The following is a 24,595-nucleotide window of genomic DNA, read 5'->3' on the forward strand; positions in this document are numbered from 1 at the left end:
CCAAGATCTCCAATCCAGCCCCAGGCCCTACCAATCCCATCAATATTTCTTGACTAAACCATCCAGGTGTGTCAAGTTTCCAAGATTTCCAAACCAGCCCAAGCTCTACCAATCCCATTGATATTTCTTGACTAAACCATCCACATGTTGCAATTTCCCAAGATTTCCAAACCAGCCTCAAACCCTACTGATCCCATCAACATTTTTTGAACGAACCACCCAAATGCTGCACTTTCCCAAACCAGCCCCAAACTCTGCTGATCTCATAGATATTTCTTGGATAAATCATCCAAGAGCTGTGATTTTCCAAACCCTGTCGATCCCATCGATATTTCGTGAATATACCATACAAGAGTGGTAATTCTCCAAGATTTCCAAACCAGTCCCAAGCCCTATTGATTCCATCAATATTTTTTGAATGAACCACTCAAATGCTGCACTTTCCCAAACCAGCCCCAAACCCTACTGACCCCATTAATACTTTTGTAATAAACCATCCAAATGCTGTAATTTTCCAGGATTTCCAAACCCTACTGATCCCATTGATTCTTTTTGAATAAACCACTGCGGTTTTCCAAGATCTCCAATCCAGCCCCAAACCCAGCCGATCCATCGATATTTCTTGAATAAACCATCCGAACGCTGCAATTTTCCAGCCCGTTGGGTCACTGTCTGTGCCCCCCATGCCCGTATCTGCTGGGAGGGATGATGGGGGGTGAAGCCAATGTTTTTTGGGGTGCTGGCAGGGATTTTCCCCAGGGAAGGAGGATGGAGGGTGGACGCTGGCCGGGCTGTGCTGCGCAGGAGCCGGCTCCTCCCTCTCGCTATTTATTCCTCCCCATTGCTCCGCGGCCGAGGCTGAATCACCCCGAACCGAGCAAAGCAACGGGCTCCCCACCGGTGAGTGTCGGTGGTGGGTGGAAATAGAGACATGGGGGCTTGGGGTGGGATAAATCCCCAGGCAAACGGGGTTTAACACCAAGGGGATAAAGGGGTTTCCTCCTTTCCCCACCATCGCTGCCTAAAAATAGGATTTCCAGCTCCGAAGGCGAGCGTCCTCCTTAAGAGACAGAGCTGGGCTTGTTTATTCAGGGCTGATTCAAAGCTGGTGGGAAATTTCTTCCTCCCCCTTTGCCACCTTGGAGGGGTTTTGTTTGTTTTGTCAGCTGCGCTTAAAATAAAGGGGATTTCTATTTATCTATATGTTAAAAATGTAAAACGATTTCTCAAAACTAAGGGGGGGGCATTTTCAGCAAGCAAACCACCAGCCCACAACCCCCCTTCCCCATAACCTCATTTTCCATCCCCCATCCATTAACCAAAACCTTGCCAGCATCACCAAAATGGTCCGGACACCCCTGTCCTCGAGCATCTTCCTCCCCATATCACCCCCCGCCTTCCCCTTCCCCAACTCCCTCTATTTCTTCTCCCTCCCAAGGCACCTTAACAAGGTTATTTCCACAGTTATTTTGGCTCCGGGGTGTCGGTTTTCCTCTCCAACCCCAAAACCGCCCTCTCGCCAGCCCTGCGCACGTAATTACTGCTTGAATCCTCCATTTTCCGCTTCCCCTCCACCCCGAAGGAGCTCCCAGGTTCCTCCGCTTCTCCAATAAAACCTCGGTTACAACCCGTTCCGATATAAACCCCCTGAATTACTTGCTCGTCACTTACATTTGACCGCAGAGAAGGGAAAAACTGAGGGAGGGAGGTTAAAAAGAGCCAGGAAAAAAATATCAGCAAAGCCATTCGAGGATATAATTTAATGATAATATTACAGTCATGCTTTAAGTGTTATTTCCAAGCAGAGAAAAAGCAGCTCTGAGCCCAAAAAGTGGCTCCCGGGGGTTTGTGGCAGCGACTGCGTTTATTGGGGTGAAGCTCAGCGGCCTGAGGAGCTCGGTAATTAGCAGCGCAAACGCAAACGAGCCCTCGCCTTGTTTATCAGGCAATTAGAGGAACAGGTCGGGGTTGCCAGGCTGGAATATCCTCCGGGGTTTTGCTAAAACCTGTTTTCATCCTGGGGTTGATTTTTTCCCCTTCTTGCGACTCGCTGTCTTAAAAAAATAATGATATAAATTAATAATTGGGATATTTTTAAACTGTCTTTAAATCTCGTCGTTGCTCCCAGGGGGTGGGTGCTGTGGGGCAAAAATAGGGTGCCTTACACCCTATTTTATTGTATTTATGAGACAGCACTGGGCCAGCAGCCCAGGCCTGGCTTTCCTCCCCATCAGCAGAAACAGGCTCTCACATCTCCTCTTTTAATTAAACCTCTTGCTAATGATCCCAACCAAAACAGTGACATAAAAGACCGTAATTCAAACATATTTTGACAGGGTTTGTTGGTGCTGTTAAGGGCAGCATCTCACGAGAGACCGTCATCTTTTATCTGCATTAAACTTAATAACTGGGTTAAGTGATGACTCTTAAGGAAGTCGGGCCATTAATTGCTGCAAAAAAAACCCACTCAGGAAAAAAAAACCTTAATTGTTTCTTGCTGTAACGAGGCAGCAAATGCATCTGAAGCATCCAAGGGTGCTGCAAAACACCCACCCACGCTTTGCTAGGAATGTTTTCTCTCCCTCCCCAGCATCCCAGTGCACACAGGGGGTTTTTTGGGGGGGATCTCAGCCTTGGGTGGGATGGAAAACCCTTATCTATTGCTGAATTTGTGCATTAAACACAAGAGTGACGGTAATTCAACGCTCCATGGTGTTGCAGGGAGGCATCCGAAGGGATTTTGCGGCTCAGGGGGGCGGCTTCCAAAGGTCTTTCCCAAAGGATTTGCAGCGCTTGTGTGTCTTATACAGGTTGGATTATACACAGAGAGAGAACGGCTCTTCAAATTGGGATTTCATCCTTGCAATCCCATCAGATAGCATAGGAGAGACCTGGCATGCCAGCAGCAAAACGCTGCGTAAGCAGCTATTTGCAAACACATTAAACTAGAAAAATGCTGATTTTTGGTTAAGGCCTGTTGCACATAAACAGAGAATTGGGCAAAACACACCAAACTTCCTTCTTCAGGGAAAAAAAGCCTCCAGGGTAAGGCTGGGGATTCCACCCCTGCAACCCCAGGTACCCAAAAGCTTTGGGAGTGGGATGAGTCTGTTCATCATCACCCACCCTTGCACAGCAGAAATCTCATTTATATCGCCTAATTGGACAGAGCAGGTTCAATAAGTGGATATTTTATACCTCCCTAACAAGTGAAGCACTTTTCCTAAACCGTTTTTTCCTCTGCTTAAAGTTGCCGTTACCAGCAGCAGACCTGTTGGAGGGATGGGGAGATATACATACACATATATATATATGGAATCATAGAATCATTTTGTTTGAAGAGACCCTTAAGATCATCGAGTCCAACCATAACCTAACTCTAGCTTTAAACCACATACCTAAGAACCTCATCTATCCTTCTTATATGTGTATATATATACACATGAGTATATATATTTTAAAAATATATATCAAAATAAGGGGTCTGGGGAGGAAAAACGTATTTAAGCTATTAATTCTGTGGGTGGATTAAAGGGGACTGTGTTTCACCCTGTTTCCCCGAAAATAAGACAGTGTCTTATATTAATTTTCGCTCCTAAAGACACCGGTTTTTATATGTACAGCTGCCTGGACACTATTTAAATTGACTTTTTAAATGAACTGTAACTAGGGCTTATTTTTGGAGTAGGGCTTACATTTCAAGCATCCTCAAAAATCCTTAAAAATCACGCTAGGGATTATTTTCAGGGTAGGGCTTATTTTTGGGGGAACAGGGTACACGACGCTCGTGCTGGCTACGGTTTCTCTGCCTCCTGCCCCTAACGCTGCCCGTCTTTGTGCCCCACAGCCATGGCCAAGCTCCTTGTCACCTGCTGCCTGGTGACCCTGCTCCTCGGCGCCTGGACCGACGTCGCCTTCTCCAAGAAAGGCAAAGGCAAACCCAGCGGTGGCGGCTGGGGCACCGGGAGCCACCGCCAGCCCAGCTACCCCCGCCAACCCGGCTACCCCCAAAACCCCGGTTATCCCCATAATCCAGGCTACCCCCACAACCCAGGGTATCCCCACAACCCAGGGTGGGGCCAGGGTTACAACCCATCCAGCGGAGGAAGCTACTACAACCAAAAACCATGGAAACCTCCCAAATCCAAGACCAACTTCAAGCACGTGGCCGGGGCGGCGGCGGCGGGCGCTGTGGTGGGGGGCTTGGGGGGTTACGCCATGGGCCGCGTCATGTCGGGGATGCACTATCGCTTCGACAGCCCCGAGGAGTACCGCTGGTGGGATGAGAACGCCTCGCGCTACCCCAACCGCGTCTACTACCGCGACTACAGCAGCCCCGTGTCGCAGGACGTCTTTGTTGCCGACTGCTTCAACATCACGGTGACCGAGTACAACATCGGCCCCGCCGCCAAGAAAAACGCCTCGGACGCCGGGCCCGGGGTGAACCAGACGGAGACGGAGATGGAGACCAAGGTGGTGACCAAGGTGATCCGGGAGATGTGCGTCCAGCAGTACCGCGAGTACCGCTTGGCCTCCGGCATCCGGCTGCACCTCGCCGACGCCTCCCTGGCTGCCCTCCTCCTCCTCACCCTCATCGTCCTGCACTGATGCCCCCGCCGCTTCGAGACGTCACCCGCGTCCCCATGGGGACCCCCCGAGCCCTCCAGTTCTCAGTTGCTTTGGTGAAGAGCCCTCGGGGCGCACGGGCACCGACGCTCCCCATCGCCTCCGGTTTAGGTGAATATTTCTTTTACCACCCCGTCCCCGGCGCAACAGGACAGTGATAGAGCTGGATACCCTAAAAATGGCCTTCACCACGTTCCTCCTCCTCGGGGACACCCCGAGAGGGACCACGTCAAGAGAGGAGCTCACCCGGCCCTCAAGAGCACTTCCAAAAACCCTCTTTGCTAACAAGCGGGGTTTTATTTAATCCCCAAGTCCCGCTGCCATCAAACCCAATTTCCCCAGAGCGCGGCGCAGCGTTGCACCCAGCATCCACATACCCTATAGGGAGTTTGGCTTGCTAAAATATGGGTTTTTCAAGCAACAAGCTGCTGCATTGCGATTTTAACCCTTTCATCCTAAAAAACACCCTTCACCATGTACATACGGACCTGCCCGCTCCGCACCTTGCATGCTGCAAATGCCTCCTGCAGCAACACACAAAAATAACCCTCGTTGGGTTTTGGTTGACCCTCGCAATGCTTTGCTTTCAGTTCAGCCCCCCTGCCTTTCTTAACCTAAAGGCAAAAAGAGCTGCTGAATGGTCAAAAAAGCCCCAAAACGGTAACGCTTGGTGTGTTACAGCCCAATAAAAAGCAATTTTGGATGCGCTATGGATGGCAAGTCGCGCTCACACTTCGGCACTTTGACCTAAAGGACGTTAAGATGCAGCTCAAAGGATGCTCAGAACGTCGCAAGAGACTAAATCCAGCTAAATCCACGGCAAACAGCATCGGGAAAATCAAGCCTGATGGATGAGAGATGCTTAAAAATATAATAATCACCTTTTGCAAGTAATTTGTAGAAGCAGCGGGTGAATTCTTGCTTCTTGTGTTTGGGCCGACGCTGGGTTGTGCAGAACCTGGAGCATCTGTGAAGTTGCGCTTGTCGAACCGGTCGCCCCCAAGTTATATTTGATATCTCTCGTGTATATTTTTTCTTGCAAGGCACTGAATGACACCGTCCTAGATGATTTTTCGTATCGTCGTAAGCTACGTGAAGAGGTCTATATATATATATATATATATATGTATAAAATATAAGGAAAATAAACCTTTCAGGATACTCACCCGAAAAGCAGGGCTTTGAGGTAACCCGTACTTTGTGATAAGCGAATGTTTTTTGTAAATCTGTAAACGGTGCATGCACTAAATTTGCCGTTCTGGTACTTTTCTAAGTGTTCGACGTCGGGTACAAATTAAAACGGATTAAGCCAAGACATCTGTTTCCTTTGTGTAAACAGCTCTCGCCGGTCCCCATAGACAGAAGCCGCATTTTTCACCCTCTCTGTCCCTTTCTCCCCGGCCTGTGGGCGCCTTTGTTCTCTTTCAGCACTAAATTTGGCCTAAAAACTACATTTTCAGTTAACCTTTTCTCCTCCCGCTATAACCACCCAACAAATAGTTCCTAATCAAGCCAATGTGCTGGTTGAGGCCACGGATTTCTTCTCGCCATAGGAAGTCAACACTCATTTCTAATTATTAATTTATAATACCTTGTATTTACTCTATTTTCTGTCTAATAAAAGAGTTTTTACATTTGCTGTTCCGGTGGAGTTAGGCCCGATTAACTCCACGTAAAGCCCCAAGCCCAACGTAAAGGTGTCATAATTCCAAATCTCCCCAGTACCTAAACCAGTATCACCATTAAGCGTCTTAAACTATAGCAACGGTTAAAAATTACAATTAAAAAGATGAAAGAATTTGAACCTTTCAGCTGGACTCTGCTTTAATTTTAAGCTCAAGATCAAGCCTTGGACCTGGTTGGTTTGCGCCTTTGTAGGATGCGATTTATTGCGCTGCAAACCCTCCTGCCCACAAAGACGCTAAAGAATTTGCTTATTTAAATGATGCTCCAAGTAAAACCCCAAATCGGACTCTTTACATCCTCCCTGTGCAAAAACAATTTACAGAATGGTGATGGAAAGGAGGATTTGGGGAATAAACCCCGCTCCGTGAGGTTATTGGGAGGTTTATACACCACTTTGTATCCATTAAGATGTTTTTTTCAAGCTAAAACAAGAGTGATTTCGGGAAAGGACACCCCCTATTTTCCAAGATAAGCACCTACATGGTAAGTTCCACTGAAAAGGGTTTGACCTCAGCAGCCAGCAATACAAAAATGCCAATTTTTAGCCCCCAAACCCCCATCTCCCATTTCTGGCTCTGGGAGTGCTCGAACAGGACATGAGGCCATGGTCTGAGCTTTTGTGTCCTTTGGGACAATTGGATCCAAGAACCCCCTTGGAGTGACCTGTTTCACTGGAGAAATTAATTGCTTAATTAGCTAAATAACCCAAATCCTGCAGCGCGGGCAGGCACCTTGTTGCCAAGCGAGGATCATAAATACACTCCAAAGTACAAATACAGTCATTTTGGGGGGTGTTTTTCTATATGCCCCTTCAAATCCCACATCCTGTGGCGCTTTGCATTCCAGAGCTGGACAGTTTGCAGAGAGACGGAGGAGAAATAGTCTCATTTGGAGGCTTAAAATGAAAACGAGTGCCCAAAACTCACCTGTTTTATTGGGTTTGGATGAGAGAAGCCGCATTGGTGAGCAAACAGCACCCTCTCCTGTCTGAACCCAGCCCAGGATCAACCCCGAGGATGTTTTTGCAAAGCCAGGCCTACCAAAGAAAGCTTCAAAATTAGACTGAGCTTTGCGCTGGCTCGGTTGCTGTTTTGGAGCAAAATGGGTGAAAACACCTCGATTTTGCTTCCAAATTCTCACGTCTATGAGGGATCTCAGCATCTCCCCATCTTAATATACAACCCCAAAACTCCCAGCACAAGGTGAGTAATGAGGATGTTAATCACTTTTAAGGCCTTTTCCTGCAGCGCAAGGGCTGGAAATTGAATTGGGGGGTGGGTTGGAACGTATCCCCATATATTGCACAATGAAGGGAGAGGGAAAACAAGAAAAACTGGGGAATTTGGGAAGTGTGGGATCATCCCACAGGCTGCAAATCAGAGTTGCGAATGGAAGGTGCTCTTGACAGCATCCAAACATCAAAATATAATGTAAAATATACGTCTGGATGCAAAATATACGCTGGAAAAATGCGCATTGGAGCTGTGGCTCAAGTTTCTGCTGGGTTTATTGTTTGTTTTAAACAAGCAGATTTTAAGGAATAAAATAACCCTTTGCTGCATTACAGGGTTCGCTGGGTTTGTTCAGCCTTAAAGCTGCCCCTAAGCCAGTGGAGAGATTATTAGACAAATTATGTAAATCATATTAATTAATTTGAGCAATTTGCATGGTTGTAAGAGCATTGACCTCAGGGCCATCCCATGCCCACCCCCTCCAAAATCTATTAAATCCCTCAGGAGCCAAATAACTTCTGTAGAATTTAAATAATTATTGTAAAAGCACCTGGAAAGTCAACGTACATCAGCCAGGGCTCATTTAACCTCTCTAAAGAGGTGAGGCCCGACTCAACAGCTCTGCTGGGGAGACTATAAGGATATTTATACCCCAAAAACCACTAATTCTAAGAGGAGACGACCCACTCACAAACATCCAGGCTCAAAAATGCTCCGGTGAGGGACTTAACCACTGGAGGATGGTGATTGCCCATGGGGATCGCAGATATTTCACTTGGCGCCTTCTTATTTTCTTCGCCCATAGCAATGGTTGAGCTGCTGCAGCTAAACCGGGTTTTAGGGAAGGTTTAACCACCCAAAGCGGCGACTAGAGATAAAAATACAGATGATAGAGGGGAAAAAATCCCTCCCCAAAGCTCCCCTGCTCTTTCCAAAGAGGATTTGCCTCCGCTCTGCCAAATATAAAGCACCTGAGGGAGGGTCAGTGGCACAGCTGGGGGTGTTTTGGGCTGAGGATGCTAAAGATTGGGGTTTTTTTTCCCACTTCAAAGCCAGATTGATGGGACAGGGCAGGTTTGTCCCCAAGCATCATGTTAACCCCTCCAACAGCGTCCCTTGATGATATGGCTCTTCCTTGCGTTGCTACTAGTGCTAAACTCACTGGATTTGGTTAAAAAACAAGAGGATGTCTCAAGGCCAAACTTTATTGCAAGGTGGAGGGGTCCATTTTCAAGCCCCGCATTCCCCCCCCCATCCCCCATGGAGTCCCAGCGCTCTTTTTGGGCGGAAAGGAGCATTTTTTTGGTAAAGCCACACAACAGGAAACCAGAGCTGAGCGTCAATCCAGCTGCAAATCCCCACACGTCCTCGCAGGGCTGGATTTCTGGTGTTCGTGCTCTCGCAGACGGGGGTTTGCAGGGTCTGGGTGACCATGGCGATGGGTGCTCAGCTCCAGGGGAAACTGAGGCAGCGGCGGAGCGTCTCTTCCACCTCCCCAAGCCACATCTAATCTCCCAGGAAAGTCATTCACTAAGAAACCCCGGTGGGCTCAGCCAGCCGGGGGGTCACCCGTGGTTCCCTCCTGGCGCTCAGCGCTGCAGCCCGTGGGTGACGAAGCAGACGGCGGGTGCCAGTAGCAAAGTGGGGCCGACACCACCGCGTCCGTCCCCAGCGGCTCGGTTGGGGGGTCCCCGCTTGCCACCCATGTCTGGCCAACTCGGGGCGTGAAAACCACCCGCCGGCGGGGGCTGCCGCGCCACGGGGACACCGTGACCCAGGCGGGACGGCCGCGGGCGCCCCAAGAGCCCCATACCGTACCCCGCGGCGGCGCCGGCCGCGATTGCCCCCGCCACCTTGGAGCCGCGGCCCGGGGGGCCGGCGCTGCGGGACATGGCCCGAAAGCCCCCGCGGAGGCCCCCGGTGCCACCGACACCTCCTCGGCCCCCGGTTCTTCCACCAGCGCCGCGGCGGCCGCCGGCACCGTCGCTGAAGAGGGCGAGGAGCAGCATGGCCACCCAGCACCAGGCATCGCGGGGCCTCATCCTGCCGACCTGCCAAAGGGGCACAAGGAGGGAGAGTGAGCTCCATGCCTTATGTTTAGGCCAACACACACTGAATAAAGTTAATAATTCAATATATCAAATATATCAACCATATCCAACCATAGAATCATTTTGGTTGGAAAAGTCTCTCAAGCTCATTGAGTCCAACCATTACCCCAACGCTGGCAATGCCCCATGTCCCTGAGAACCTCATCTATACATCTTTTACTACATATAATTTATGTGCGATCCAAACACTCTCAACTTCCCCAGCAAACTCGTACGTTGGTTTTTCCACCCCGCCGCAAAGCATCGCGATGCGATTCTCCCCCATCCCCTGCCCTGCAGCCCCTGAGCAAACAACCTCATTGTACCGAAGCTGCTGAGCCATCGCAGCCCCAAAACCAGCCCCAAAACCAGCAGGAGCCGTTGTTGACAAAAGCCTTTTGAAACAGCAGAGCCCCCCTGGCCGCAGCATCCCTGTGTCAGCGTTTCCATCCAACCGGCCCCGCTGGAAGGTGCCAGGCCTGACCCACCCCCCCTCAAAACCCAGTGCTTCAAAATTAAAAATAATGGGGCTTGATTAATTTAATTTGTCTCATTTCTCTGCCCTATTCCTCCAAATAACGTTTTAATTTAAGCCCGGAGAAGCACATCCCACTTCCAGCTGCATCCACATTAGAAACGCCCCAAAATCCGGGCGGCAAACCCCAGAAAAATACACTGGTATTTTTTTTCCTTTCCTATTTTTTCCCCTTTTTATTTCCCCAGCAGTTTATGGATCACAACCCAGGGAAAACGGGGCAGGTGTTGCCTCCCCTGGTTGTTTTCCCCATCCCAACCTCCAGCTCCGGTTTGTGCCAAACCCCAGGATTTTCCACCTTGCTAATTTACCCAATTTTTAGCTTATTCTCCCCAACTCTGTGCCCTTACCCGTGCAGCTGGTGGTGCCTCCTCCTGCCTGCGCCTGTGGGCTCGACTCAACTCGCACTTTTTCCGGAGGATAAAGCTTCAATGAGTGGAGCCAACGTCACCCGTGTCCCCTCCTGCGCGGGGAGGGATAAACGGGCTGGAAAATGCGGGGCCGGTGGCTTTGGGGAGAAAACAAAGTGCGGTTGGGGATAAACTTGGGGATGCAGGGAGCTCAGGTTTAAATACTGAGCACACAGAATCCCAGAATCCCAGGATGTCAAGGGTTGGAAGGGACCTGGAAAGCTCACCCAGTGCAATCCCCCCATGGAGCAGGAACACCCAGATGAGGTTACACAGGAAGGTGTCCAGGTGGGCTGGAATGTCTGCACAGAAGGAGACTCCACAACCCCCTGGGCAGCCTGGGCCAGGCTCTGACACCCTCACCAGGAACAAGTTTCTTCTCCAATTTAAGTGCAATCTTTTGTGTTCCAGTCTGAACCCATTACCCCTTGTCCTATCACTGGTTGTCACCGAGAAGAGCCTGGCTCCATCCTCCTGACACTCCCCCTTTAGATATCTGTAACCATGAATGAGTCCCCCCTCAGTGTCCTCTTGTCCAGCTCCAGAGCCCCAGCTCCCTCAGCCTTTCCTCACCCGGGAGATGCTCCACTCCCTTCAGCATCTTTGTTGCCCTGCGCTGGACTCTCTGCAGCAGTTCCCTGTCCTGCTGGAACTGAGGGGCCACAGCTGGACACAAGATTCCAGGTGTGGTCTCCCCAGGGCAGAGCAGAGGGGCTGGAGAACCTCTCTGACCTACTGACCACCCCCTTCTAACCCACCCCAGGTCCCATTGGCTTCCTGGCCACAAGGGCCCAGTGCTGGCTCATGGTCACCCTGCTGTCCCCAGGACCCCCAGGTCCCTTTCCCCTATGCTGCTCTCTAATAGGTCATTCCCCAACTTATACTGGAACCTGGCATTGTTCCTGCCCAGATCAAGACTCTACACTTTTTCTTGTTCTATTTCATTAAATTTTTCCAGCAATGCCGAGGTTTCCTTCTAGAGGTGAGTTTTACCTTCTGGAAGGGAAATATCCAGAGGATCAAGTCCGCTGACCACATTTTGTGGGGTAAATAATCTCTAAGGGCTGGATAAGCACGACAACAGCCCAATATTCCTCAAGAACCCTCCAGTGATTTAAACATGATTCTCCAAAACTGCAGGACAGATCTTTTCTCCTTGGGAATCTTTCCTGCCGGGTTGATTTTATTCCTCTCCCTCACACAAAGCCCATTTCAGCAGCATTTCTGTCTGGAAAGTGCTTTATTTTAAATAAAACAGGCTCTAACTCCGGTGTTTTCATTCTGTATTAAGTTGCTACATATTTTGTTTTCTTGTTAATCAACCACAGTCATCCTTCAAATACATTAAAAGCTTTTCTCGCTGTACAACACTCTCCCTAACGCGTTAAAGGTGGAAAAGGTACCATCGAAATTAAAAAAAAATTAGAAAGATACATTTCAAAAAATCAATGGAAAAAGAGTTTTAGTTCACATCGAGGTATAAAAGTGATATTGCTGGTTTAGCCCGCGAGGAAAGAGGTTTATCCAGGTGTGATGGTGATAACGGAGCCAGTCGTGGTCCTGGTTTGGCCAGGACAATGTGTTGGCGCTATTTGGCATGTTACGGCTACCAGAGAGCTTTGACATCATGGTTTCTTTTACAAAAATCCCTAAAATTAGTGCAAATTAGAAAGCGGGGGAGCAGGGGGTTATGCAACCAGATGCAGGTTAAGGGAACAAGGTGGGGAAAAGCAATTTACTCCCCTGTTGTAAATGCGGTTGTCAGTCCCCAGGTTTGCTACCGGCAGCAAATATGTTTAAAAAACCCTAATTCTCAGCAGACCCTTTTAATTTACAAAAGCTTCCCGTCACCTGCGAATTATTGCGATAGGAATGAGCTTCTTTTAAAAAGAAAAGAGGGATTATTTGTGCTCTCTTGCCACCGAGCGGCGGGTCCTTCGCCGGGAGCCACATGCGGCACCATCTTCAACCTGAGCCTAAATTCTCGTTCTCAAACACTCGCAGCCCTCACTCGGCCCCTGGATTTCCTATTTTGTTGCTTTTATCAGCCCCTGTTATTTCCAGGGATTTGAGGTTTCGGCCAAAGTTTCCACCGGCCAGAGTCTGGTGGGGAAAAACCCCATTTGCAGCAAAGGAGCCCCCAAGGATGCTGCACGGATGAAGACTCCGGAGGATGCCGAAGGCACCAAGCCAGAGCAATCCCGATGGACTCCTGGCAAGACGGGGGTTTGGGGTTCGATCTGGCGCGTCCTGCGGGAAAACGGCTCTTTGTGCAACATAACCCGGAGCTGGCAAAACGTTTCACATCGCTGTGGGACCTTCGGAAATCTCCTCCAGCCTCTGCTCGATCATCAGCCGGAGGACGGAGTATCTGGAGAGGCAAAGAACACGGAAAATGGGATGTTTTGCAGCATCAAGCTGGGCTTTTAACCCAAATTGCCGAGAAAATTCTGGCATAATGCAAACCCCCTGAATGTATCGGGGATGCAAGGCTGCGCAAATGAGTTTTCGGCAGCAAAATAACCCCACAAAAATGTCTTTGACTCTTGGCATCTCCACCCCGATGCCGCCAAACCCGCCGTACTTGCGCATTAGCTTCTTCACTTCGCGATCCTCCTCTTCCTCCAGCTTCTGGATGAAGCTCCTGAGGACGGGCATCTCAAATTTGATGTACTGAGCGACCTGAGCGGGAGAGAAACGATGAAGAGGGTGATGAAGAGAGCGATGCACCAACCCCGTGAGGCTGAAGGCGAGTTCGCAGCATCCTTTCCCCAGATATAACCAGGAAAATCAAGAATCCCCCCAACTTTTGCAAAAATCCCTAAAAGAAACCACATTCCCACGGCACGAACAGCAGCAAACAAGTGCTAATTACTGGGAAAAAAGTCATCAAAGGATTATTTGACATTTTACCCACTGCAAGACTTGGCTCCCTCATACAGAGCGCCCTGATGTGCCACCGAGCGCCAAATCAACCCTGAAAACACTTCGTCTGGGCTTGGATTAAAAAGCAAAGCAGGGCTGGGGTAGGAGGGATCCAGCAGATGGCAGCAGAACATACCAATGATGCCAAAAGATGTGCAGCCATCGCTGTTCTGCAATCAGCTTTGGGATGGTGAAATAGGGCTGGGCGGCGTTTGCTCTCGGTTGCAGCTCAAAGATGCTCTTTGAGCACAGAAATAGGGTTTCCCCCATGAGTAAAACAAAGCAATTCCTGCATCCCCAGAACGAAGACGTCCCCCTGCACCCCAAAGCCATGAGCAACCTGCGGCGCTGAACTCACGTCGTAGGTGATTTCTTCCACCTGGTCCTTCTCCATGAGGAAAACCTTGGAGACCTGCTCGCAGGGGCCTTGCAGGATGCGGGCGATCAGGGGGTAATCGCTGGCTCGCAGCTTCTGCTTCTCTGCGGACGCCAAAAACATCGGTGTTCAGCTCGGCCACAACTGGGCTGCGCCGTAACCAACTCGCTGGCTGCGCCATAACCAACCTGCCAGTTGCGCCGTAACCAACCCATCGGCTGTGCCATATCCAACCCACCAGCTGTGCCGCGACCAACCCGCCGGCTGTGTCATAACCAACCTGCCGGCTGCACCATAACCAACCCGCCAGCTGAGCCATAACCAACCCGCCGGCTGCACTATAACCAACCCACCAACTATGCCGTAACCAACCCACTGGCTGCACCATAACCAACCCACCAACTATGCCGTAACCAACCCGCCGGCTGCGCCATAACCAACCCACCAACTATGCCGTAACCAATCCGCCAGCTGCACCATAACCAACCTGCCAGCTGCGCCGTAACTAACCTGCCAGCTGCGCCATAACCAACCCACCAGCTGTGCCATAACCAACCCGTTGGCTGCACCATAACCAACCCACCAGCTATGCCATAACCAACCCGCCAGCTGTGCCATAATCAACCCACCAGCTGTGCCATAATCAACCCACCAGCTGTGCCATAACCAACCCACCGGCTGCACCATAACCAACCCACCAGCTGTGCTGTATCCAACCAGCCATCTGTGCCATAACCAACCCACTGACTGTGCCATATCCAACCAGCCATCTGTGCCATAACCAACCCACCAGCTGTGCCATAACCAACCCACCGGCTGCGCCATAACCAACCCACCAGCTGTGCTGTATCCAACCAGCCATCTGTGCCATAACCAACCCACTGACTGTGCCGTATCCAACCCACCAGCTGTGCTGCATCCAACCCGCCAGCTGTGCCATAACCAACCCGCCAGCTGTGCCATAACCAACCTGCCGGCTGCACCGGGTTGGATTGATTTGCAGACTCACCTCCGCTGGTGTGGACGATGTAGAGCGCAAACTCCTCCGCTGAGTTTTCAATCTGAACCGAGACATAAATCACTATTAAACATCCATGTTTCTACCCTCGGCTTTCCCAGTAATTAAAAAACCCTGTTATTTCGCTCCGCTGTTGTATTTTATATCCATGGGATAAGAAATATATTGGAAGCGGCTTTAAGTAACAAAAAATAGATTGGAAATGGCTTTGAGTAACAAAAATATATTGGAATGGCTTTAAGTAACAAAAATATATTGGACGGCTTTAAGTAACAGAAAATATATTGGAAATGAATCATAGAATAATTTCAGTTGGAAGAGACCCTCAGGATCTCTTAGATTTAGTACTAAATCTAGTACTAAACCATGTCCCCAAGAACCTTGTCTAAATGCTAAATGGCTTTAAGTAACAAAAAGTATATTGGAAATGGCCCTAAGTAACCCTTTAGTAACACAAAATAGATTGGAAATGGCTCTAAGTAACCCTTTAGTAACAAAAAATAGATTGGCAATGGCTTTGAGTAACAAAAATACATTGGAATGACTAAGCAACAAAAAGTATATTGGAAATGAATCGTAGAATCACTTCAGTTGGAAGAGACCCTCAGGATCATGGAGTCCAACCATCAACTATATCTAGTACTAAACCATGTCCCTAAGAACCTCATCTAAATGCTAAATGGCTTTAAGTAACAAAAAATAGATTGGTCATGGCTCTAAGTAACCCCTTAGTAGCAAAAAATAGATTGGAAATGGCTCTAAGTAACCATTTAGTAACAAAAAGTATATTGGAAATGGCTCTAAGTAACCCTTTAATAACACAAAATAGATTGGTCATGGCTCTAAGTAACCCTTTAGTAACAAAAAACATATTGGCAATGGCTTTGAGTAACCTTTAAGTAATGGCAAGATGGGGATACTAATTTCTAGAGAAAAAAAAAGGCTGTATTATATTTTCCCAAATATCCCAGGGATATAAAAGCGCAACCCAGGGAGGGGGATATTTAACGTACCTTGAATTTATTGAGCAGCAGTTTGAGGACCTGGGGGGTCGTCATGGTGCTGTTGATCCGGACGTTGGTGACGGAGCCGTACGCCGGCGTGAACACCGACGTCTATGGGGCGTAAAGTCCACGTCAATCCACGTAAACGCCCATCCGTGGGGAGCGGTTTGGGGGGTTTGGGGCTCACCTTGTGGTTGTAGAAGTGGCCGTTGATGGAGAAGCGGTGGCGGCGGATGCGGCGCTGCTCGCCGGGGGTGCGGGAGCTGCCGCGCCGCCGAACCCCCACGTCGCTCCGCGTCCGCATCAGCTGCGGCGTCTCCTCCGCCTGCGACTTGGCGGCTGGAAATAAACCCGGTTTAGGGCGAGCGAGAACCCCCATCCACCTACAAAATCCCTTTTGGGGTCCCCCCATGGACGCAGAAATCCCCACCCCAAAATAAACTCCAGTAAACTTCACCGGAGAGATTAACCCACCAGTTTAAACCCACTGGTTTACTCTCCCCCAGCTGGAGGTTACTAACTCAGAATTAATATCAATCCAGGCTGCTACCTGGATAAAACCTTTTCCCCCATGGACTTGAGCATCTCATCTCTTTTTCCATCATTTAATTATTTTCCCCTTTAATGAGAACAACCAAACAGGGCCAGGTGCTTCACATCTCTGCGTGAAAACTGCCCGGGGGTCCAGATTATTAGAAACTCCTTCTTCATCCATTTTTAATGAACCTCTCGGGCTTGAATTGGGATGTTTTAATTCCAAGCATGTCGGCAGCAAGGCAAAATATTTCTGGTTGCAGCTGCATGCTGGTGACTAAGCACTCACAAGGAGGCGCAGACACCAGTTTTGCGCTGATTCTTATAGGCTTTGGGTGATAAAATACAATCAAAGCCTCCTTTCTTATGCGCTGGCAGGGGATGAACGTCACACGGCCGGCTGGAATGATTTCTAAGGCACGATGAGTTGCAGATATTGCCTGGGCAAGCTTTGATTACCGTGATTCCCCCAAAATAAGCCCTACCCCCAAAATAAGCCCTACCCCCAAAATAAGTTCTACCCCAAAAATAAGCGCTAGCAAGATTTTTCAGGCTTTTTGAGGCTGCTCCAAATATAAGCCCTACTGTAAAAATAAGCCCTAGTTACTGTTCATTTTTAACAAGTCAATTAAATAGCGCACAGGCAACATGTAAAAAGTGAAATTGATTGGCAATAGAATGCAGCAAGGGTTTGGAGAGTTACAATGATGTTCCAGAATGTGATGACATGACTATATTTGAATAAATGTTGATTTCTTTTTGTTCAAGAATAAATGTGGATCGCTGTTCATGGAAAAATAAGACATCCCCTGAAAATAAGCCCTAACGCATCTTTTGGAGTAAAAATTAATATAAGCCCCTGTCTTATTTTTGAGTAGAAGGGGAAAAAAATACGTGAAACATGGGAGGGATTAAAAGGAGAAAGGGGAAAAGGTGGAGGATCAAGGTTTCATGATCAAGGAGTTTTACAAGTGCTCCGTTCTTCCCAAAGCTGGGAAGGGGATGAATATCAAGGAGGTGAAAGGACGAGCTGTTTTTTGTCTGTCCAAGGGTGTATTTCCATAAAAGCATTAAAAAAAGCCCCAGGAACATCTCTGAGATGCCCTGATGGAACGAGCACAACGCACAGAGCCGCTTTTCCCGCGGGAATCGCAGCTCGTGTCCCATTTATTGCCGCAGAACAAGGGGTTAACGAAGCGCCGGGACTGACGAGCGCTGCAAAAACCAGCGACGGGGGAAAAAAGCTTTGCAGAAATGTCGCCTTCCCCATGGTAACAGCACTTCCCACCTATTCTTCTGCCCTAAAAACGGAGCCGCTGGGAAGGGGAAGCACCGACATCCTTTTCCCTCCGATCCCACAGGGTTTTTGGTCCATTCCATATTTCCTTCCAAGTTCTGCTTCCCCACCACAACCCTTTCCCTGAGAATTAAATGGAATTAAATAACTATAACTAAATAACTATTGGGAATATACTGGAAATGGCTTTAAGTGAGCTGGAGGAAGGTGGGGACGCTGATTTCTAGAGGGGAAAAAAGTGCCTCTTTTATATTTTCTCAAAACTGGAGCACGAAGCAGCTGCTCCCAAATCCCACGGGATCTGAGTCCCACTCACCTGCATCCGTGTTTGGAGCATCTGCATCCGTAACCTGGATGTCCGGCAAGGTGCTGGGCTTGAGCACCGACCTGGGGATCAGAAATTAAACTAACATACAACCTGTGCAAGAAAAGCTGAAATGCCCCTTTTTTCCCTTTGCTGATGTCTAAATAAACATGGAAAAACCATGGAGACCCACCCAGGGCCAGGGCAACCCATGTTCTCACTGCTCTTGAGCTCTTGAGGATGAAGCTCCAGCCCAGGGTCCCACTGGGAACTGGAATTATTGGGCCCAGAGCAACATGCAGCGTTAAACTGGTGTTAAACCCAGGCTTGGTTTGGGAAGGAGCTTATTGCAAGCAAAGGGGTCTTTGCAAAACGAGGGGTCTACGCAAAAGAGGGAGTTATTTGTAAAAGGGGGATTTGTAAAAGGGGGAGGTTGCTAAAGAGGGGGTGTCTTCACAAAAAGGGAGGGTATGGCAAAAGGGTGCATCTTTGCAAAAGAAGGGATTTTGGCAAAATGGGGGGGGGGGGTGTCTTTGCAAAAGGGGAGGTTGTGCATAAAGGGGAGGATTGTGGAAAGAAGCGGTTGCAAAAAGGGAGAGGTCTGTGCACAAAGGGGGAGTTTTGCAAAAAGAGGGGGTCTTCGCAGAAGGGGGGTCTTTGCAAAAAGGGGGAGGTTTTGCGAAAGGGGGGGTCTTTGCAAAAAGGGGGTCTTTGCAAAAAGGGGGGTCTTTGCAAAAGGGTAGGTTTTGCAAAAGGGGGGTCTTTGCAAAAGGGGGAGGTTTTTGCAAAAGGGGAGGTTTTGCAAAACGGGGGTCTTTGCAAAAGGGGGAGGTTTTTGTAACAGGGTCTTTGCAAAAGGGGGAGGTCTTTGCAAAAGGGGGCGGTCTTTGCAAAAGGGGGCGTCTTTGCAAAAGGGGGAGTTTTGCAAAAGGGGGGTCTTTGCAACGGGGGGGGCCTTTGCAAAAGGGGGAGGTTTTTGCAAAAGGGGGAGATTTTGCAAAAGGGGGAGATTTTGCAAAAGGTTGGGGGTCTTTACAAAACAGAGGGTCTTTACAAAATGATGGGGGTGCTCCTTGCAAAGTGAAACCAAGCTCCTTTATTTCAGCCTTGGCTTCCTCGAGGTTTTCCACCTTCTTTGCAGAGAAGGTAGCTGGGGTTGCAACCCAGCAGATGCTGGGTGGGTTATTTGGGGGGGGGTGTCTCTTCTCTTGCCCCCACTCACCCGTGGGCTCCCAGGTTGCAGCCCGAGTGCCAGGAGGAGGAGGAGGGCGGGGGGCGGATGCGCTGGTTGTCATCCTGCATCTGCAGCCGGATGGGGCGCCGCAAACCCCACGAGATGTTCAGCAGCCCCTCCACGATGAGTTCGCCTTCCTCCTGCGCAGAACATGGGCAGCTAATTAGCCAAAATACAAATTACTGTAAATATCGAATTGGGGTTTTTTTTTGGACCCCCCCAAAGCAAAATCCAACCCAGTTTCCTTGTTTTTTTGCCCTAAGTTGTGTGCTTGCCCTGAGGGGTTTTTTTACCTCCCGGTGCCGCAGTTGTAAATTTTGCCCTTCATAGTAGATGTTGTAGGTCTTCAAGTGTAAAAGCAGCTCATTTCTGGAAGAAATAATGGAAAATATGCTGAGAAGAGATGCAGACAAGCAAGGGGGGGATGTTGCAGGTGCTGTTTGGTACCCAGCGTGGTGACCCCTGAGCTGGCCGGGGTGAAATATTGGGAGATCTGGGAAAAAACAGATATCACTTCCCAGGGCAATGAACCTTCTACGCTGCTGGGAGACCCAAACCAGCTTAATTTGGGGCAAATCTGGGTCTTTTGATGCCTCTAGACCCTCCCTTGTTGAGGAGGTTCCACCCTTTGCAACCATGTGTAGGGGGGACAAGCTCCCCTGCACCCATTTCCCTTGTCGAGGATGTTTACTGGGGTTCCACCCTTTGCAACCACGTGTAGGGGGGGACAAGCTCCCCTGCAACCGTCCCCTCTATAAACTGTGCAAAAAGCACATTAAAAAAGCCACCAAACCTTGGTGGAATCGGTCACAAGGCTGGAAAATAAGGGCATTTTTGGAGCACACAAGCACTGCGGTCACGCTGGAGTCACAAGTTATCACGGGTGGGTTTATTGCGGTGGCTCGTCCCTCCAAACCCTGATCTCGAGTTTTAAATGAAAAGGTTGAGCCTTGCTCCGGTTGCAAATGAATAATAAAAATATAGATCATAATCATAAAATAATAAAAATAAGAAACCCAGGCTGGCTCATCACAGCTCTGAATCCCGGGGAAGCGATGCCTCTGGTATTGATTCATTAAGCTGCCAATTAATTGTGATGAGTTTAAGGATGCTTGGCAGCATCAGACTGGTATAAAGAAGCACAAATTGGGAGGATTTGGGTTTATGAGATAAAGGGTGGAAAAACTATCACACATCAGTTTTGTCTCCTCTAAAAGAGCCTTTAAATCCTTTCGCTTCCTTTAGCAAAGCAGAAAAGAGCAATTACTAATCCAGCAGAATGTACGTTCTATGAAAGTTCATAGAGCATTTGGTCACGCTCCTAAGAAAAACATTTCGAAAATCCCATCAACAACTTTGGGTTTATTTTTAAAAGGAAATGGATGTTTCTTGCCCCAAAACGCCTCTTTCTGTCCAAATCCAGTTTAAAACACTCCCCTCCTCCCATCTTAAAGGTGGAAAAACCCCTGGGAATATTGCAAATAACCCCCCAGCTCCCAGCACCGACTGAATTTCCATCCGAGCCTCTTACTTGGCGATGAATTTGTCTTTCCCGCAGGGAACCAGGTACTCGCAGCCGTAATCCATCCTCCCGCTCGTCTTTCATGGGAGCTGAACCGCAAAGAGGGAGGAGAGCAAAGTATAAACCCATCGGCGTGAACCGCCCCGTTATCGCATCCCCTGGATAACGAGGAGATAAATCAACTCCGTTTGGATTTGGAAGAGCTCTTGGGAAAAGCCCCTGGGGAAAATGTGCGGCGGTTCCTCTGGGAAAAGTGATGGGGAAGGAGGGAAAATCAGATAAGGGAAAGAAGCGGCGTAAACTCACTGAAAATTTAATACTGGCGGAGATACGTTACGCTGACATTTGCATTTCGAGCATCCACGGGCTGTCCCGAGAGGTTCTCCTGCCCCTCTGCTCTGCCCTGGGGAGACCACACCTGGAATCTTGTGTCCAGCTGTGGCCCCTCAGTTCCAGCAGGACAGGGAACTGCTGCAGAGAGTCCAGCGCAGGGCAACAAAGATGCTGAAGGGAGTGGAGCATCTCCCGTGTGAGGAAAGGCTGAGGGAGCTGGGGCTCTGGAGCTGGACAAGAGGACACTGAGGGGGGACTCATTCATGTTTCCAGATATCTAAAGGGGGAGTGTCAGGAGGATGGAGCCAGGCTCTTCTGGTGACAACCAGTGACAGGACAAGGGGTAATGGGTTCAAACTGGAACACAGGAGGTTCCACTTAAATGTGAGAAGAAACTTGTTCGTGGTGAGGGTGTCAGAGCCTGGCCCAGGCTGCCCAGGGGGGTTGTGGAGTCTCCTTCTGTGCAGACATTCCAACCCGCCTGGACACCTTCCTGTGTAACCTCATCTGGGTGTTCCTGCTCCATGGGGGGATTGCACTGGATGAGCTTTCCAGGTCCCTTCCATCCCCTGACATCCTGGGGTTCTGCGTGATTCTGTAATGCCAGACCTGGAGGTGGGAGAGTTATGAGCAGGATTTGCTCTTCTTTCCATTTATTCCTGTAGTTTTATGAAGACACGTAGCTCTGAATCCGGCCTGATGCTTCCTTGTGCCGTCCCGACCCAGCGGACACACAGGCTGAATTTCACAAGGGCCTGTTCCTTTAACTATTTTTTACGATGCTGATTGAATTTTTGTGCCAAAACATCCATCGCTTTCATGCAAACGCTTGGAAACCCCCTCCAAAATATCCCACCTTGGGCGCTCAGAGCACGAGGGTGATTTTTGGATGTGACGAAGTGGAATGAAGATGAGATTTAGGGCAAAGCCCTCGGGGTCGCAGCGCTTTGGAAATCAGACCTTGGAGAGCAATGTTGGGGGTTTTGAGTGACAATAAAGGGCTTCTCGTGTCAGGCTTTTCCTCGGGTGTTTGTGCAAAGCAAATCGAGAGGAACGCTCATTTTCCCAGGGTCTCTTGCCCAGAAAGAGGCAAGAAAATAACATTTAATGCACAGACTGCTGTTTTCTTCCACATCACCATGTGCTTCCTCCCAGCCCCTTGGGAAACAAACCCATTTTCCTGCAAAAAAATAATCCCTCCTGCAACAACACCCGGGCAGATAAATGACTCAACCAAGGCCGCGCGTTAAAAACTGTGTCGGAGGAAGGACGCAGCTCCTAAAAACCTCAGCACAGCGGCAACCCCCGCGCACATCGGGATGTATTTTAGCAACTAAACCACTTGCAAAAGCTGAAGGGAAGGGCAGGAAGGCGACGCAGCCCCTGGAGCTGCTTGGAGAAAGCAGAAGAGAAACCGGCCACCGAAAAGAATCACACGTCCCAACGGAAAAGCTGACAAAGGTTTGGGTTTCCTGAGGAGCCGCGCGAGCATCCCGGCGAAGCTCGGCATCGACGCTCCTCCCGCGGCCACATCCATCCTCCCACAGCGTGGAAAATAGTGATAATAATCCTATTTATCCCTTAAGAATGATATTGGGGAAGGATTTTGCAGCGGCTTGATGAATTCGGGGGTTACTGAGCCCGCACAAGCAGATATGGGGATGGTAGAACAAGCTTCTCGCTTGTGTGTGTCCCCTGAAAGCGGCTGAAGAAGCTTGGGGACATCACCATGAAGGCGGTGGGGGCGGGATGGAGTGACACGGCTGCTTGGCCAATGCTAAAATATTGCACAAAATACAAAAGTGGTTGAAAACCCTCCCTCCAGTGGCTGAAGCTTTAGGTACCAGAGGGTTTTGCTCCACAGCATCGTGGGGATGCAGAGGGGAGAAGCCAAATCCCTGGCGGTTCCCTTGAATGGGATGTCGGGGTGAATTACAGCCAAAAAGCAGCTCATTTTGGGGTGTCGGGGAGCCCTGAGATGCAGGTTCATCCCCTGTGCTGAGGAGCACAGTTTCCTGTTTACCGCCCCGGCGCTGCCACCTTCGCCTCCGTCATCACATCCCCTTCCGAGCAGGCAAAGAAAGGGGCAAATTCTTCCTTTTTTGGGTTTCGAGAGCGCCGGGCTGTGGGTGGGACGGAGCGGCAGCCGCCTGGGGATCCCCAAACAGACACCAGCTGCCATCACCCCCCTAATTCTCTACCAGGGCTTTGGCAAAAGGCTGGAAATCACCCAAACGCAAGGGCTGGACACGTGCAAATTGCCCAATGGGTTGCTCAACCTCAACAGCTCAGTGTTATCTCCATTTCCCGGCACCCCCCCGTGCCTCAGTTTCCCCGCTGGGCGCTGACGTGTTTCCTCCGCGCCCGGCACGGGCTGAGCTTTTGCTGCTTATCTTGCAAAACGCTTTTCTTTTAAAAAACAACAGCAGATCAAACTGATTCCCCCTGCACACGTGGCAGGAGGATTTCAGCCCTGTCTGCCTTCCAACACGAGCTGTCAGCAGCTCCCGCAGTCACTGCCAGGCTTCATAGACCCCAGATTGAACCTTTCTCTTAAAAATAACCTTCCTAAGCCCCGTGTCCCACCAGCCCCGTGTGCCCCGTGGTGTGGGGGAGCCTGGCCACGCTCACAGCCCCTCCCATGGAGCGGGAATGAGCGCTTGCTTTTGCAGAGCTCCCGGGGAGATGCGCAGCTCAAATACAACAAAATAATCAGGACAAAATCCCCCCAAAATCATTATTTTCAGCGGGAAGCTGTCTTCCCCGCTCCTGCAAAGGAAGGAGTGGTTTTTTGAGGGGTGGTTTGTTTTCTCGGTCCCCTCTTCCAGCACATGGATGCTCCAGCAGCATCTGCGCTGCCGCTCCAGCATCCCCCTGCTCCAGCAACTCCCCGCTCGGGTGGGGGACGCGGTTTGGACGCAGCTGATGCTTCCCCGGGGCCGTGCAAGGGATTGTGGGAATATCCCGCTCCCCGGGGAGGCTGCGATGCTCCCTCCTGCACAAACGCTGCAGCCCAGGGGTTTGTACCCTTTTACCCAGCCCAACAGCGCATCGATCCCCACGCGATCGGTAGCAAATCATCCAGAAGCGACAATTCCTCCCTCGGAGGCACCGAGAGCCTCTCGGAGCCGCTTTGCTCTGCGGTGGGACGCGACCAAGCGCTCTCACCCTGTTACAGCGGATCCTTTTCGTCGCTCGGTGGTGGCTCTGGCCCAGGCGCAGTTTTGGAGCCGGGATTTCTTCCGAGCGTCCGTCCGGCTTCCCTAAGCGCGGAGGTGCGGCAGCTCCATTGTTTTCCAGCCCTGCTATTGTTCACCAGCCCAATTGTTCAGCCCCGTCCTGCAAAGGGGAAAGGAGGGAGCGCTGAGCGGTGGCAGAGGGATCACCCCCCAATGGGTGATGCCATCGGGGCGCTGGCTCAGTGGGGACAAGTGAGGGGACCCACTGGCCACACTCAGCAGGGCAGACC

The 24,595-nt window shown here is 49.9% G+C and overlaps 2 protein-coding genes across 2 annotated transcripts; one reads left to right on the plus strand and one right to left on the minus strand.

The window, feature by feature from the left end:
- Positions 1-3,849: 3,849 nt before the first annotated feature.
- PRNP (prion protein (Kanno blood group)) lies at positions 3,850-4,608 on the plus strand (the record flags this gene model as incomplete). Its single annotated transcript, XM_080360185.1, has 1 exon — positions 3,850-4,608. One exon carries the CDS (start codon positions 3,850-3,852, stop codon positions 4,606-4,608), a length of 759 nt encoding a protein of 252 aa, XP_080216311.1.
- Positions 4,609-12,013: 7,405 nt separating this feature from the next.
- On the minus strand, positions 12,014-24,385 carry RASSF2 (Ras association domain family member 2). Its single transcript, XM_080360394.1, has 11 exons — positions 24,295-24,385; positions 20,803-20,882; positions 19,565-19,640; positions 19,260-19,411; positions 18,050-18,120; positions 16,090-16,241; positions 15,912-16,013; positions 14,890-14,941; positions 13,863-13,984; positions 13,164-13,261; positions 12,014-12,950 (listed from the first exon to the last, which is right to left on the minus strand). The coding sequence occupies exons 2-11, from the start codon at positions 20,856-20,858 to the stop codon at positions 12,881-12,883; spliced, it is 951 nt and encodes a 316-aa protein (XP_080216520.1). The 5' UTR covers positions 20,859-20,882; positions 24,295-24,385; the 3' UTR covers positions 12,014-12,880.
- Between the last annotated feature and the right edge of the window lie 210 nt (positions 24,386-24,595).

Source organism: Nesoenas mayeri, assembly GCF_963082525.1.
Source record: "Nesoenas mayeri genome assembly, chromosome: 27".
Lineage (NCBI taxonomy): Eukaryota > Metazoa > Chordata > Aves > Columbiformes > Columbidae > Nesoenas > Nesoenas mayeri.